This window comes from Pungitius pungitius, chromosome 2, assembly GCF_949316345.1.
Source record: "Pungitius pungitius chromosome 2, fPunPun2.1, whole genome shotgun sequence".
Taxonomy (NCBI): domain Eukaryota; kingdom Metazoa; phylum Chordata; class Actinopteri; order Perciformes; family Gasterosteidae; genus Pungitius; species Pungitius pungitius.
The window spans coordinates 7417690-7429788 of NC_084901.1; the positions used below are offsets into that span (position 1 = coordinate 7417690).

The 12099-nt window shown below is 47.5% G+C and overlaps 1 protein-coding gene across 7 annotated transcripts in view; it reads left to right on the plus strand.

The window, feature by feature from the left end:
• The window catches only part of dock4b (dedicator of cytokinesis 4b), an 87597-nt gene that overhangs the window by 9796 nt on the left and 65702 nt on the right, over window positions 1-12099 (plus strand). For all 7 annotated transcript variants that reach the window (XM_037462626.2, XM_037462627.2, XM_037462633.2 and 4 more), the window contains exon 2: window positions 11740-11823. In XM_037462626.2, the coding sequence (XP_037318523.2) occupies window positions 11740-11823 (84 nt within the window). The remainder of the gene's footprint in view (window positions 1-11739; window positions 11824-12099) is intronic.

Sequence of the window (12099 nt, forward strand, 5' to 3'; positions counted from 1 at the left end):
GTTGAGGCAGAACTTCCTTCCTCTCTCGCGCCTTCCTCTGCTCGGGCCTTCTGCTGCGGCGTGCATGAGTGCGGGGGGTGCTAAAAATACTGATGCACAAGTGGAGCGCGCTCAACTGCACACGTTTAGGACATATGTTGTAGCGTGGCCGTTGTTGCGGCTTTTGTTTTCTCCTCCGAAGAGGAGAAAGCAGAACTTGTGCCTTTTTTTTTTTTTTCTTCTTTTTTTGAATCCACCCTTTTGATCAGTGCACACTTAACCCGGGGCCACACATGTTTTTCATGGCTAGTTGAAATCATGACATCAACCCCAATTTGACCTTTCCTGCAGGGGTGATTTCCATGGTGTTGCCATGCCGGCGACTGGGTGGGCGTTTGGAACCAGGCCATTGATTGGTAGAGTAATGTTTCCATGCATCATCAGTGGTGATGCCTAAGCCGTGAGCCCCCCCCCCCCACTCCCATTTGGACCACAGCTATGACCCCCTTTGCCATCACATGACAATACAGGCTGGGTGACGGCGTCCGGCTATAAATGTGAATTACGTCACCAAAGCATAACGTCACAATGTCATATTTTTTTTATTCAAAGAGAGTATACACTGTCATTCTTCATTCTTTAGCTAGAATCTTTATCCCGTAACCCTTGATCTCATCTGTAACAATATGTAGATGACACCCACATATACTCACTTTATTGTTGGAGTTTATAATCCAATTTTAAAATAATATAACGGAGAGAAAGTCGCATACCTTTTGTAATTGGGATGCAATAACTGAAGGATGTTTGGTAGAAAATAAATACTTAAATTATTTAATTGTTGACCATTTGCTTTTTGTCAATCAGCTATTTCTTTCATATTTGCAACAAGGCCTGTCAGGATATTAGATCCCCACTGAACCATACAGGCACGGTGCAAGCACAAGTCCAATTACGCTTCAGTTCCACACAGAGCCGTGACTGCGTGAGCCCACCAAGCTGATATTGGCTCATAGTGCTACTGCGCTCAACTTCCCAACCTGGATCCGCCAGAGAATGTGAACTAAGGGGGGAAAAAAAACAAACAAACGGGAGGTGGACGACGAAGACGACGATGATGAGATTGCGGAGCAGATGCAGCGAGGCGCAGAGAATCAGAGCGGCGATGGTTGACGGGCCGCACATGGGGAGAGGGCGTCTCTGTCGTTGTGTTTCAGGAAACTCTCGCTCCGTGTAGCTCGTTAGGATCTTCAAACGCCCCCCCCAGGGAGCACCGGGCGCTGAACACAAACGAGGCTATACCTTTCCACTTTTCTATAATAGTTTCTCACTCGCAACTGTGGGAGGAGAAAAACAAAGATGAAATTAATCACTCTAGCCCCCTTTTTTTTAAAACTAGTTTTGTTTAATTACATACATGCGTTGGGTTGCACACAAACCGCCGTTGACCTACATCAGGAAACTGGGTCGTGTTTTCTCTCTCTCTCCCTCACGCCAACTCCTTACCCCCCCCCCCCCTGCTCTATTGATTTTGTCTGTGTGAGCGCGGGCAAACGAGCCGGTCCGCCCGACACCATCTCCCCCCCCCCCCCATTCCCTCTAGAGTTTGATCCAAAGGGATGCAGGGAGGAGTTGAGCATCTTATTCATTTCTGGGATGAGAGCCGTTGTAGAGCGAGGTGGAGGGCAAGCCTCTCTGTTGAGATGAAGCTCAAAGCAGGCGCGAGGGAGACAGTTGAGTATTGATTAATTATCTCTATGGTTTGAGGTTGCTGGAGTGGCAACCCTCGCTCTGGTGATTTCACCACCACCCAAAGTTGGATCTCCACGAGAAAGTGTGGCCGTTACCCTCTCTTTTCTCAACTTTATCCTCCTCAATCCACCAATGGCATGGGGCGCCCGCAGGAAAAATAGCCCCCCCGGCGACAGCTGAACCCCTTTAGCCCGTCCGGAATGTCTGGCGGCGTGTAAACAGGCCACGCATTCACACGCACGCACACACACACACACACACACACACACGTGCACACAGTGCAGCGCAGTGCGGGGGCCAAACAGAGCGCCTCATTCTCCAGGCGGCTGCTCTCGGTCTCGACCGCCCGCCGGTGTTGACGTTAGCTCCCTGCGTTCGTGGCGACTGCGGATGGACATGAAAGCGGTTGCCTTTTTCATTTTTTATTCTTCTCTTTAATATAAATATAAACATAAAGGCCAGTTTCCTGAGTGTAAGCGCCACACGAGGTGACCGGAGCTTCCTGCAGGAAGCCATCACAATTGTAACACTAATTTCCCTGATGTGGTTTTTATGGACCAAATTTGGACCACGTTTTTTTTTTTTTTTTCTTCAGGCTTTTCAAAAGGGAAATAATTTTGAAGATTGGAAATAATGTACCTGTTGAAAGGCTCTTTGTTCAGAGGCCTGTTTCGTTAACATATAAACAGAGATAAGCCTATAAACAAGTCACAGGACTTTCATGTACTTGTAATTATATTATTTGTACTGATGACTGGTCATCCCCTTTTATCTCTCTATTAAACAGGTAAAATAATGCTCGGACTTTGCCCTCTGTATGAACCCAAGTTCGGTGTGTTGTGCGCTGTGGTTTCTGTTTGTTAATATAATTTCTTCCTCAATGACTCTTCCTCTTTGTTCTCTCACTTCTCTTCAGCTACGTGGGAATTGAAAACATGATGTAAGGTCTTCTCTCCCCACATTTGTCGGGTTTGGGGCGGCAGTACTTAGATTCCACACTGTGAGACATGGCATTTTGTGCGGCTTTCATAGAAAATCCCCATTATGAAAAGATTCCCTGAAGCTGGATTTCTCGGGAATCATTAGCAAGATGTGCACAAACGCCCCCCCCCCCCCCCCAAACGGACATTGTTGAACGTTCAGTCCGTCCAGCAAACAAACGGCAGATAGGCTCCCGTTGTGAGGCGGTGGCTCGCTCCAGCGGCTTGTGTTTGTGTAGCACCTGCCATCTGTGTGTCCTTGAGCGGAGCCACTTTGTATGTGCGAGTGTGTGCGGCGTCACTCCGCTCTTCCACTTCCTGTGAAGTGTCTTCAATTGCCCTTGCTGTGCTCTGTGTGTGTGTGTGTGTGTGTGTGTGTGTGTGGTGGGAGGGGGGCCTCCTCTGGCGTCCCGACCCCACGTGTTCAATCCGTGCCCACGCCGAACATCCGGACTCTGTCGCTCTCCCTCTTGTGTTTGCGACAAACTGGGCTGAAATAAGAATTGTGGTGGTTGGCAACAAGATGAGAACAAGTAATTGAAATGCTTCAATTGTCTTTGTCTCTATATTTAGCTTAAGGCCCTATTAGCGGCATTGTGATTTTCCCCCTCCTCGCTTCTTCTTTATTTGTCTCTTTTTTTCCTTGCACTCCAGTTACTGCCTCTTCCGGGAGGCTTAGCATTCAGCGCTAGCAGCATGGGGTCATTTCTCCGTGACTGGCTTATATCACGCTTCGAAGGGCCGTGTCTGTCAGCCTCATCACTAATGGAGGACTTGTGATCAAAGGGGGAGTTAGATGAAGAAAGCAGACGTCAATATTAAACTCGTGGAAATGTATCTAAAGGAGCCCTCTTCTAAGCTCAACTCATTTCCTCCTTTTTTTTCTCTTTTAAATTCTTTCCAATTCTGTGAAGTTACATTAGACACCCTTTTCCCCCATGTCTTCTCTTTTTTTCTACGAAACTTCGCCTTCATAAGTCGTTCGACCTGTGCTGATCGATCCCCCCCCCTCACCCCCCCTCTTCCTCGCTCTCAGGCTAACCTTTCCCCTCACCCGTCCCTTCTCGGCTTCCGTGTGTGTATTGCTCGAGATCGGAGGGGTTGCTAATCAGATTAGGCAAGAACCTCCCTCTAACCCCACAGTGATGATGTTAACGCTGACCTTTTGTTTAGGTATTGTTTGGAAACTGCTTGAACGCCGTCAAGTGCACTTTAGTCTACGGTGGGATTATCCACAAATGCACATTGAAGAGGCGCTTGCAGGTGTTTGCGTGTGTGTGTGTGTGTGGGTTAGTAGCCGAGTTGTGGTTTTTCACAGAAGTGAAGCTGTTCCACTTTTCAATCCTTCTCTGCCCTCAGCCCCAAACCCTTGCCGCGCACGACAGAATCATCCGTTAAGAACATCAATCTGTTCATCTGATCCCATTTAGCGCCAGCAAACATGGACGGATGCCCTTCTGCCAGTGAGGAGCGCTGTGAAGTCGTTTGTCCTTACGGCCCAAGACGAGGTGTTCGAGCTCCCCCCCCGAAAGTCCAACCGTTGTCTGCGGGGCTTTTGTTCTGCACGGCTGGCGCCCTGCGGTCGAGACGCGGTGTTGTGGCGGCAAAACGGAACGCGCCGGCATCTGTGTGCGATAAAATGCGTAACTTGCTCCCAGTGGGTTTAACTAAAAATTAAATGCCTCCATATGGTTGTTCATGGCTCAGTGCAGATTCAGAGATGGCGGCTTGGTTCCTTTCAGGTTGAACTCAAAACAGACTGCGGCTTTCAAATGTTTTTACGGTCGAAATTTAAGTAGAAAAGGTTACTTAGAAAGTTGTTGGGGACTGTGGGCGTACGCCAGAGCCCAGTTTGGTCCCTTATTCTGCCAACTGGTGTTTTATTGATGGCGGGAGAAGGCGCTTTCTCACCTGGTGGTGCATTTGGGTTACGATCCGGTGCCGAAGGACCTTTTCCCTAATAATGTTTTAATCCCTCTCTCACTCTCATATATAACTGTTCTTTGCCAATATCTAACAAGTGGGAGTTTTGCTTTTTTTTCTAATGGCCAATTCCTGGCTCTAATGGTCATTCTATGCCAGAGCTATTCTCAAGTCCAAACCTTTTATCAAGCAACAGGAAATAGCGGCTGTCTTCGTTGTTTGAAATCGGAGATGCAGTTTTTATTGGATTGTGTTTCATCGTTGTTTTTCTCGTTGACAATGTGCACCTGAATGCTCTTTGAGTTTAGTACAGCCTGAAGCTTTTTTTTTTTTTTTTTTTTTTACAGTGGTCAATGGTCCGTTACCGATGTCAAGTCAGTTTAGCCGTGATGTCAGTTTTATATTTGCTGCGACTTACAACCTGTCAAATGCATCATGACTCCATGTGAATGGAGAGTGTGTGTGTGTGTGTGTGTGTGTGTGTGTGTGTGTGCGCGTGTGTGTCCCTCCCCGTTCGGCTATGGGAGTGTGTTTACGTCTGCATGTGCCACCGCTGCACGAGTGCATCATTTTCCGTGATTTGATTCCAAAGGGGCTTGAAGTGCAGATGGAGGTCAGTCCCACCTCCTCTGAGGGGCCGAGATAGAAAAAGGTAGATTGATGCGGCCGGTCTCGCGTGACACTCTCACCACTTTTAGCCGTCACACCTAAAGGGGAAAAAAGCAGATGTTTGCCTCATACGTTTTTTCTAGTATTTCTTTCTCTCTCCATCTGCCCGTAGGAGGTACAGCCTTCTCTCCACTTACCTACCTCTGTCTTATGAGTTTTCCTTCTTTCCCTCTGCATAGAGTCTCTTTGTCTCCCTAAATGTTTTTCTTCAGTTGCTGTAACGTAAAACACACCCACACCCTCTCCCTCTGTATATTTTAGCCCTTCCTCCTCCACTCTCCATCTCTCTCTCTCTCTCTCTGTAGGGTGGGAGGATGTGTAGGCACCAGTGATGCCGTGACTTCAGCTGCTGCTGAAAGAAATCCTCGCTTTCTAAAGCAGCGGCTCCGAGCATTTGCATCTGGAGTGTTCTGAGCCCCAGAGAGAGAACAAACAGATGTTTTTGTGAATGTGGCAAAAAAAAGCAAACACAATGCAATGATGGGTGATGGGCGAGGGTCTACACCACAGCATTATCTAACTGCCCGGTAAGACGATGGCCGAGGTCTGGGAAGGGATTGACATCCCCAAAAATGAGGAAAAACAAGGGGAGATAAACAAGCTGTGAGGCATTTTTATCTTCTGGCTTAAACAAATATATAATTTAGGTTAAATGTACACACACACACACACACACACACATCACAGCCACCAGACCAAGCTTTTGGTACTACCTTGACCTGACGTAGAGGCCCAATTAGCTACACTTTCGCATGTCATGTCATCTCTTTGTCAGACTCACAGGGCGCCTCGTCGGCCTTGTTCTCAGGGCTAGTTGACCTTTTAGGGAAAAAGGGTCTGATGAGCCAACTGGACACAAACTTCTGGCAGCTAACGAACATGGTGGAGCGTTTAAAAGCCTAATAGCCATTAACTGAATCCAAGAAAAACAAAGCCCACAAAGAGTAGACATGCTTAAAAAAGACACATTAGCCAAATACTATGTGAGATAATCTCTGAGTCTTTTTAAGATTTGCTGGACATCCCAGGGAGATGATGATTCTTTTTGGTGTGTTTATTGTTTGCTGACATAAAAATACTGGTCCTCCAGGGAGAGCTGATATCCGATCGATTCCCGATTATGTGTATGGCAAGAAAGCCGTTCCATGCGGACACACGAAGCATCCCTTGTGTTGGTGATGAAGATGGTGTCCCCTGAGTGTGTAATGAAGCTAATTAAAAGGCTTATGGGAAGAAAAAAACCCAATGTTATTTATTTCCCTAGAAATAAATGAGTGTAAATTCTAAGCCCAATAAGTGACTGGTTGTCAGACAGCTTGTATTTATTTGTGAGTTCTTTTATTAACTACCGTTGGTAAGTAACGATTCACGTACGGCATCTGTCACCGAGGAAATGCTGAAATTAAATACTTTTTTATTTTTCTTTGTCAACCAATTGAAAAAAAAGTAATAACATTCCTCACACAACTCCCCTTTCGTGAGCCTCTGCTCCAGCAGCCGGATTTGAGCAAAAGCTTATTGTCGCCTTTTCGTGATGGCGGTTTGGGTTACAATCTCACACACACACACACACACTCAAAGGAAGGCCAGGGATCCTGGCGGCGCGGCGTCATAGAGCGAGCGAAATGAAAGCCGTTCCTCTCGGGTGGCTCCTGGCCCGGCGCTGCTTTTGTCTGCGCTGCCTATCAGACCCCGGTGTCTGCACGCCGGTGTGTTTTTTGTTGTGTTTTTCCTCCTTGTGCGCCGACTGCCAAGTGGAGTTGTGTTCAAGGTCTCCCGCTGCCAACCCCTGTTGATATCCACCGCTTTAAAATGCACAACGCCGCTTCCCCAGCATTCCAAGCACGGCCGAGAATATCACCTTTTTGGCGGATAAGCACCCGTGTGCGCACGCTGACTTGATCTGTCTCCGGCTCACACTGAAGCTGTCAGACACCTCTCACGGCTCCGTCGCACTCGTGTGATATTGTGTGCAGACTTTTTCCCTACTCTACATGATCCCCGAGTCAGTCCTCCCGTGTCGCTCGGCGACTCGTTGCCTGGAGCCCGCGGAGGCCGCGGCACACTGACAGCCCTCTGACACGACGCGCAGGGCCCTTTTAGCCCCTTTTTAACCGCCCCGCATAGAGACGAATGCCTGAAGGGTTTGGGTCTGGAAGTCGGCAAAGACAAAACATCGCTGAGCTGGTTTTGGTCTGAGGAGGAATGCTTTTTCAGTCCCATTGCTGGAATACGGCGCTCTTATGGTTTGGCAGATGCACATGGTTGTGGGGCCTAGTGAAGAGGTTCCTGGATGTCACTCTTGTGCGTTAGGTCTTCACGTTGTAAATGGTTAAGGGAACTGGATGCATGCATGTATTGCTTCCCCGTTCTGATTATACCCTTTATTTTCTCTTAATCTCCTCGTTCGGCATTATTTCTCACAAAAATGTGTGTTTGCATGTGTGTTTATTAATGCTCACGCGTATATTCCCTCGCACTAATGAGATATTCATGATCCCTACTTCTTGCAGCGACGGAGGCCAGTGGAGCACCACCAGTTGCTGTGTTGTCCAATTAGCCATGTTAATGGTATAAATGCTGTGTAATTAACACGTGGGAAGGGATTATGCACGTGGATCATTGTCGGATCCGTCAGAGAGAAGAAAGGGTCATGCAAATGAGCTTCAAAAGCCCATTAACAAGCGCGCTGAATGAAATTTTTGGTGTGATTTTAGTAAAAAAAAAAAGCTTAGGGGGAGCGTCGGGCAAACCAAGTGTAACGTGGTATGACAGGCCTCGACTGCAAGTGGCAGCCGAAAACAAACACACACACACACAGGCGAGCCCAATACGAGCTGGTTGACTTTCTAGGGATCGCAACTTACTCAGCGGAAAGGGCTCGCAAACACCGACACACGTGAGGGAGGAGAGGAGAGGAAGGGGGGAGGGGGGGGAGGTGGCGGGCGGCGTGACCTCAGACAAATTGCTCTTGATGCAAATTTGTCTCATCAAATGTGAGCAAGGGCTGCAAATAATGATTATTTTCATTATGGATGAGGCTATCAATATTTATTTATAATTAATAATTTACCTTTTACAATACCTCCAATAAGAATTTCTTTTTTTCAGATCTTAAAGGGATCTGTGGAAACCCTAATGGGCATGCAGTATCCTGGTTCCCAGAAAAGGGAAGAATGGATATCAAAACTCAAAGAAATGACCTGTTACTGCATAGAAGTGTGAATGCCATCTGTGATATGGGGAGGTCCTGATAAAGAATACAATGTTCACTTTCCACCCTGTTCACTGTGTTATCACGTCCTCCCAGTGCCTCTCTCTTTCCGACCTTCACTTTAACTGAGAAGCGTCGCTCTATCAGCCCCCGGAGACCCGGTGACACACGGCATCAGTGGTTAAACCCAGCAGTCGCTCCTCCGGAGAGCCTCTGACTTTGACTTGAGACTCTGTTCCCTCGCCCCAATCTGTTCCCTGTGTTCGCTTAGGTCTCCTTCACCCCCTCCTAGGGCGGCCCATCTTCCCGTAAATGTACAGTTTTGGTCGGGAATGGCTCCGTCCTGGCCGTGACCTGACGGCCTCCCTCCCACAGGTTCCAACTGTGGCCGTCGCAGTGTGTCAGGAGGGAGTTTGCCTTTTTGGCGGCTGAAATGAAGTTTCTGTTTTTTTTTTTGGCGGTTAGCCGGGACAGACGGTTGACGGACAGACAGTCTGAGGGGGACTGATGACGGGCACTCCGAGGCCCACGGACAGACGGCAGCTGGCTCGCAGATTGACAGGCAGGAAGCTTTCATTTCAGAAAAAAAGGAAAAAGGAAAAGGCGTCTTGAAACTGAATTATTTAGTCGACTGCAGCTGGGAAAGTCACTTGGATAATTCATGCATCGGGCACACTTTGTGAGCGGGCAAGTGTTTGCTGTGATTGCCTCCCCGCGTGCATGTGGGCATCCAATGAATTTCCGAAAAAGCAGGCGAGTTCTTCCTGGCACGCGAGCGGTCGGCCGTTTGAGAGAATTACAAAGTCAGATGTACAAATCCCTCGTAAAGATAGTGTTTCTGCAGCTCGAGGCATAACGAGCAGTTGGGAAGGCGAAGGACAGAGGGTAACACACACACACACACACACACAGTTAGGGATGGCACAAAGTGAGCGCGGTTTGATTTCATCAGCCGACCTGATCTCAATGTCAACGCCAGAGAGGGGGTGGATGGGTAGACTGAATCCTCTCTTGGGTGGTGCGTTTCTTCAAGAAAAAACAAAATCAAAACACAGATTCAGATTCAGTGCTGATATTTTTGTGATTAGCAATGTTAACGTTTTGATTTTTTTCCATTTTCAAATAAGAAAGGTGCCCAAATTCTCCAAATGTGTTTTCCACTGAGCATTGAATGCTCTTATCGGCTCAGCAGCCCATGAAATGTTGCCTACGCGTCCCAAATCGTCTCCTGGTGCAACTCTTTTGAACCGGCCTGGACTGGATCTCCCCAAGTGCTGTCTGGACGGTGCGTTCAGGTACACTGGACAAGCCCCAGTAGGCGCACGAAATGAAAGTCTCTAAACACTTTAGTTTCCATTCCAAATCCCAGTAAAATCCAGAGTGCGTGTGAGGGGGAGGGGGGGGTCGTGTGTCAATGGTCAATGTGCATGTGTGTGTGTAGGTCTCTGTGTGCGTTTGAATAAGCTCCTTGTGTCAAATTTCTGCCTGCGTAAGAGAGAGAGAGTATGTCGACTTTTCTACCGTTTGTGTGTGTGTGGACGGATCATAAAGTCAATGGGATGGATCTGTCAGAACATGGTGGTTGATGTATAAATATATATATGTTTAGATGTTAGATGATCAATGTGTCCCAGTCATTGGGACACAGCTCTCTTGTAAAGAGCGGGTTAACTGACACTCACTTGCGGTGGCCATTACACCCTCACGGCGCAAAGTGCCGTTTAATGCTAATGGAGCATCAGCAGAGGTAGTTCTTACTTATTCTCTTTTATGTACATTTCATCATCTTCAAACGGCACCTAGACTATCTAAAGGGACGTTTTCTTTTTCTTTCTCCATCTCATCACAGCTCTCTCTCGTTTTTCTCTGCTTGATGTCACACTTGGCAACTTCCTACACACCTCCATGTTAGATGCATCATTTCTCTCTCTGCCATCTTCTTTCGTTTGGGGACTCAAAAAAGATCAGGAAATGAACGATGCAGTAGAGACAGATAGAGACCGAGATATTCTGCATTTTATTCTATAATTGGTCAAGCGTTAATCATATAATATAACTCTATTGTCTTCATTTATTGCATCTTGCATCCCGGGTAAATAGCCAGCAGTTTTACATTGTGTTTCTCGACAACCCCGTATGCAATCAGTTGAACACTCAACGCTGTGCTTCCTCGGGCCCTCAGCAATACAACTCTTCATGGAAAGTCAAAAATTGGAATACTACTATTTCCCGTGCTATCCTGTTGATTCACCTGAAGGCTTCGGTGAAACAGTCCCAGCTGCTGAGCCGAGAGCCGCGTGCTTGTTTATGCAAAAGCTCATTAATATTGAACGTGACACTTGTCCAAATTGTAGCAAATTCAACAAGGCCCTTCCTCTGCGTTACACTCGCCAAGTGCAAAGTGTCGTGGATGAGCAGATCTTGATGCGTGCGAAGGTTATGCAGACAGATGGAAAGAAATATGGTTCGATTTGACTTTGAAACTAGAAGACATGTTAAAACTTGACTTTTCTAGATATCAGCCCCCCTCCGCCCCCCCCAGGGGATAACACATCCTTTGCCCTTCTGTGTCCTCTCTCAAAGCTTTTATCACGTAAGCATGGTTTCATTAAGCAGTCTGTTTCAGGTCTCTGGAAAGTGGAAGAGATGTCGTTTTACCACCTGTCCGTGTCTCTGAGGTCGTCCGCTTTCTAGTTTCTTGGTAGCGAACAAATCACGACGGCAAACGGTCCAAGTGCGAATAGAACCGCGTTACTCGTCCCATACGTCACGTACGATGACTCATGAGCGCTGAGGTGCCAGGACTTTATCGGGAGCTGACGCGTTACTGTGAATGTTCATGCCGCTGTCCTCCCGGACCTCACAAAAGTGAATGTTTTTTCCCCTTTATCATGGTTCCATTGTTTGAAAGGTTAAAAACCCCCGAAAAGCCTTCACTTCATACATTCTGTATGACACATGGTGTATTTACGTAGGTTTGTTTGCGCACTGCTGCGTTTGAGTTTGTGCAGGAATCCGCCGATGTTCTATTATTTATATAAGCTTTGATTTTACTTCACCCACGAAGATCATCGACTACACCTCCTCTCTCTGTGTTCCCGGTTTTCTCATGGCTCTGTTTTGTATCGCCCTGCTTCTCTCCTTGGACCTTCTTCTCACTCTGCATAGCTCAAATACAGTTAAAATAACTTGCGTGGGTGTCTGTGCCTCTTTGTCTTGCAGTGCTGGTCAGTTTCCGAGGGACCGTCCAGCATGGCCTCCCGCTGGAAATCGGAGACACGGTGCAGATCCTGGAGAAATGTGAAGGTAAAGTGTGCGCGCGGCCACGCACTCAGTATATGTGTGTGTGTGTGTGTGTGTGTGAACTTTCCAATCACTTGCTTCATTAGACGTCAGGCTGAAATGATGAAAGCTGTGACCCTCTCTGATTAGCCTAATCAAATCCCATGTAATTGGTAAGGAGAGGGGTGCAAACGTGCGCGCTCCCGTCCCGAGTTAACGGGGAGTTTCGCCGCGCTGCTCTCGCACCTCCTCGAGGATTGCATCATGCTGCTGCATTTGCATGAAATGAGCAGCGCCATG